The sequence below is a fragment of the Calidris pugnax genome, unplaced genomic scaffold, assembly GCF_001431845.1.
Source record: "Calidris pugnax isolate Ruff unplaced genomic scaffold, ASM143184v1 scaffold1315, whole genome shotgun sequence".
In the NCBI taxonomy this organism is placed as follows: Eukaryota; Metazoa; Chordata; class Aves; order Charadriiformes; family Scolopacidae; genus Calidris; species Calidris pugnax.
In genome coordinates, this window is record NW_015091874.1 from 26,568 (window position 1) to 31,012 (window position 4,445).

Here is a 4,445-nt window from a genome sequence, read left to right on the forward strand (position 1 = left end):
CAACAGCCCCACACATCCCCTCGTTGACCTAGAGCTCCCCATGTTGACTTAGGGGTCCCCAAAGAGGACTTATGGGTCCCCAGGAGATGTCTATGGGGTCCCCACAGCCCCACACATCCTCATGTTGACCTAGGGCTCCCCATGGTGGTCTAGAGTTCCCCAAAGAGGACCTATGGGTCCCCAAGGACATCTATGGGGCCCTCAAAGAGATCTATGGGTCCCCAAGGATGTCTACAAGGTCCTCACATTGCCCCACACATCTCCATGCTGAGACCTATGGGTCCCCAGGAGACGTCTATGGGGTCCCAACAGCCCCACACATCTCCATGTTGACTTAGGGGTCCCCAAAGAAGACCTATGGGTCCCCAGGAGATGTCTATGGGGTCCCCACAGCCCCACACATCCTCATGTTGACCTAGGGCTCCCCATGGTGGTCTAGAGTTCCCCAAAGAGGACCTATGGGTCCCCAAGGACATCTATGGGGCCCTCAAAGAGATCTATGGGTCCCCAAGGATGTCTACAAGGTCCTCACATTGCCCCACACATCTCCATGCTGACTTAGGGGTCCCCAAAGAGGACCTATGGGTCCCCGAGGACATCTATGGGGTCCCCAAAGAGGATCTATGGGGCCCTGAGGACGTCTATGGGTCCCCAAAGAGGTCCTACAGGTCCCCATGAGATGTCCACGAAGTCCTCACATTGCCCCACACATCCTCTCGTTGACCTAGAGCTCCCCACGTTGACCTAGAGCTCCCCAAAGAAGACCTATGGGTCCCCGGGAGATGTCTATGGGGTTCCCCACAGCCCCACACATCCCCTCGTTGTTGACCTAGAGCTCCCCGACGAAACCCCCCCCAGCTCCTCACCTGGTGTCCACGGAGAACCCACCTTCTCCCCGATGTCCTCCAGCCCCCCTTTTTTTGTTTTTTTTTACCCCGTGGTGGGTCCCCCGGGGGGCGCCCCCCCCCAGCCCTCCAAGTAACGGGCGAAGAGCCCCTTGGCGCGGCGCAGGACGCGGGGCAGGTGGTGACGTCGCACCAGGCGGTCGAAGTGCATGGCCACCTCGTTGTAGTCACCGGCCCGCGCCATGACGGCCTCCCGTTGCTCCAAGAGCATGGCCAAGCAGAGGAAGAGGAGGAAGGGGTTCCCCTGCCCCAACTCCTCGGGGGGCGGGAGAGGCGCCCCGTCGTCCTCCAGACCCACCTCTTCCTCTTCCGAGGAGGAGGAGGAGGAAGAGGAAGAGGAGGAAGAGTCTTCCCAAGCCCAACCGCCTCCCCAAGGGTCTTCGGTGGCCTCCCCACCCGCGCTGGGGTGGTCACGTACCTCTTGGGGGTCTTCACCCACCTCGTTGGGGGAGCTGGGGGGGTTGTCAAGCTCCTTGAAGGCATCACCGACCCCTTTGGGGTCTTCACTAACCTCCTTGAAGGCATCACCAACCTCTTTGGGGTCTTCACCAACCTCCTTGAAGGCATCACCGACCTCCTTGAAGGCATCACCAACCTCTTTGGGGTCTTCACCAACCTCCTTGAAGGCATCACCGACCTCCTTGAAGGCATCACCAACCTCTTTGGGGTCTTCACCAACCTCCTTGAAGGCATCACCGACCTCCTTGAAGGCATCACCAACCTCTTTGGGGTCTTCACCAACCTCCTTGAAGGCATCACCGACCTCCTTGAAGGCATCACCAACCTCTTTGGGGTCTTCACCAACCTCCTTGAAGGCATCACCGACCTCCTTGAAGGCATCACCAACCTCTTTGGGGTCTTCACCAACCTCCTTGAAGGCATCACCGACCTCCTTGAAGGCATCACCAACCTCTTTGGGGTCTTCACCAACCTCCTTGAAGGCATCACCGACCTCCTTGAAGGCATCACCAACCTCTTTGGGGTCTTCACCAACCTCCTTGAAGGCATCACCGACCTCCTTGAAGGCATCACCAACCTCTTTGGGGTCTTCACCAACCTCCTTGAAGGCATCACCGACCTCCTTGAAGGCATCACCAACCTCTTTGGGGTCTTCACCAACCTCCTTGAAGGCATCACCGACCTCCTTGAAGGCATCACCAACCTCTTTGGGGTCTTCACCAACCTCCTTGAAGGCATCACCGACCTCCTTGAAGGCATCACCAACCTCTTTGGGGTCTTCGTTGATCTCTTTGGGGTCTTCGTTGACCTTTCTGGGGTCTTCGTTGACCTCTTTGGGGTCTTCATCAACCTTTCTGGGGTCTTCATTGACCTCTTTGGGGTCTTCACCAACCTTTCTGGGGTCTTCGTTGACCTCTTTGGGGCCCTCGTTGACCTTTCTGTGGTCTTTGTTGACCTCTTTGGGGTCTTCACCGACCTTTCTGGGGTCTCTGTTGAGCTCTTTGGGGTCCTCGTTGACCTCTTTGGCCACGTTGGGGTCTCCACCAACCTTCTTGGAAAGGCCACGGTCATCGCCCACCTTCTCCAGGGTCTTCAGGTCTTGGCGGAGCTTCTTGGAGACCCGGCGACCTTTACGAACCTTCTTGGGGACATCGGGGTCAGCGCCCACGTGGGGACCTTTGTCAGCTTTGGGGGAGACATCAGGGTCTCCACAAACCACCTTGGAGATGCTCGGTCGTTGGCCAATCTCCTTGAGGTTGACCTTCTTGGGAACGCCAAGGTCTTGGCCAACCTCCTTAGAGACGTTGGGATCTTCTCCAACGGCCTTGGGGCCGTCACGCTCTTGCCCACCAGCGTTGGAGGCTCTGGGGACCTTAGTGCCACCACGGACCTCCCCGGGGACCTTAAGGCCTCCCTGGCCACCCCCAGGGACCTTGGCACCACCGTGGACATCCAGGGAGGTCTTTGGGTCCTTCTGGGAGCCACCAGGACTCCGTTGGCCATCCCTGAAGACCTCAAGCTTCTCTCGTCTCTTGGATCCACCTTGGATGTCACCAGAGCTCTTGAGATCCTCCTGGTCATCCCCGAAGCTCTTGGGACTCTCCTGGACGTTCCTGGAGCTCTCTTGGAGATTGTTGGAGCTCTTGAGATCCTCCTGGTCATCCCTGAAGACCTTGGGACTCTCCTGGACGTTCCTGGAGCTCTCTTGGAGATTGCTGGAGCTCTTGAGATCCTCCTGGTCATCCTTGAAGACCTTGGGACTCTCCTGGACGTTCCTGGAGCTCTCCTGGAGATCATTTGAGCTCTTGAGATCCTCCTGGCCAACCCCGAAGCTCTTGGGACTCTCCTGGACGTTCCTGGAGCTCTCCTGGTCATCCCTGAAGACCTTGGGACTCTCCTGGACGTTCCTGGAGCTCTCTTGGAGATCGTTGGAGCTCTTGAGATCCTCCTGGCCAACCCCAAAGCTCTTGGGACTCTCCTGGACGTTCCTGGAGCTCTCTTGGAGATGGTTGGAGCTCTTTGGTTTCTCTTGGTCATCGCCGGAGCTTGTAGGAACCTCCGTGGATCCTTTGGAACCATCTTGGCCTTCACCAGAATTTCCAGAACCCTCTTGACCATCCCCACAACCCTGTTGGTGGCCACCTCGCCCACCGGTGGCCGCCGCCTCTTCCTCCTGCCGTCGACGATGGCGGCGCGGGGGCCGCGGCCGTAACCCCCTCCTCTCCCGTAGCCCTCGTCCGGCCCGACGAGGTCCTAGGGGAGCCCCCAAAAGTGGGACACCCTCCGGTGGGGGTGGCGGGGCCGGAGGTAATGAGCTCCAGGTGATCTCCAAGACCCGAAGAGCGTCTTCGAAGGCGAATTCCCTCTTGAGCTCCAAGAGCAACCAACGGTAACAAAAGAGAAGATCGTGGGCGCCGCGGGCGGCCAAAAAAGCCCAAAAAGAAGGATCGGCGCGACGTAAAAGACGACGAAGATGAGCGAAAGCACGAGCTAAACCTCGTCCTCCGGGTCGGAAACGAGGCCCCAAGCGTTTCATGAGGGAACAGAAACAAAGAAAAGCTTGAGCTTCGTCATCCAAAACGGCCAACAAAGGGGCGGCCACGTCGGACATGCCCTGGCAGTAAGAAAGTCGAGGGTGGCCCAAAGCGAAGGTGGTGAGGAGAGCTTGGAGGGCGGCCAAATGGGGGTGTCCTTCTTCGGGTCCCCCGAAATAAGGGTGTCCCCGATCGGTTCGGACGACGTCTTTTCGCACGGCGGCGCCCACCAGAGCCAGCTCGGCCGGAGCCGCTCGAGAAGCCAAAAGGGATTTTAAAGAAGAATATTCGGCGGCTTTTCGACGGAGGTGAGAGAGACGTTCCTGGCCCGACAGCCCCGCGGGGAACACGTTGAGGAGGTAACGCCACACCACCTGGGGGGGGAGGGGGGGAAAAAAGGGGTGAAATGAGGGAGGGGGGGAAAAAAAGGGGAGAAAAAAGTAAAGGGGAAAGAGGGGAGGGAAAGGGGAGGAAAGAAAAGGGAAGAGGAAAAGGGGAGAGAAGAAAAGGAAGGAGAAGAAAAGGGGAGAGAAGAAAAGGGGAAAAG

The 4,445-nt window shown here is 58.2% G+C and overlaps 2 protein-coding genes across 2 annotated transcripts in view; both read right to left on the minus strand.

Annotated features, from left to right (window-relative positions):
* Positions 1-362: 362 nt before the first annotated feature.
* The window catches only part of LOC106900120, a gene marked incomplete at its 5' end in the record, with an annotated part of 27,799 nt that continues 23,716 nt past the window's right edge, over positions 363-4,445 (minus strand). The window contains one exon of the mRNA XM_014962104.1: positions 363-888. The remainder of the gene's footprint in view (positions 889-4,445) is intronic.
* Positions 883-4,445, minus strand: part of LOC106900119 — a 20,421-nt gene continuing 16,858 nt past the window's right edge. The window contains exons 2-3 of the mRNA XM_014962103.1: positions 2,110-4,272; positions 883-1,458 (exon numbers count right to left, since the gene is read on the minus strand). Of these exons, the coding sequence (XP_014817589.1) occupies positions 931-1,458; positions 2,110-4,272 (2,691 nt within the window). The 3' untranslated portion in view covers positions 883-930. The remainder of the gene's footprint in view (positions 1,459-2,109; positions 4,273-4,445) is intronic.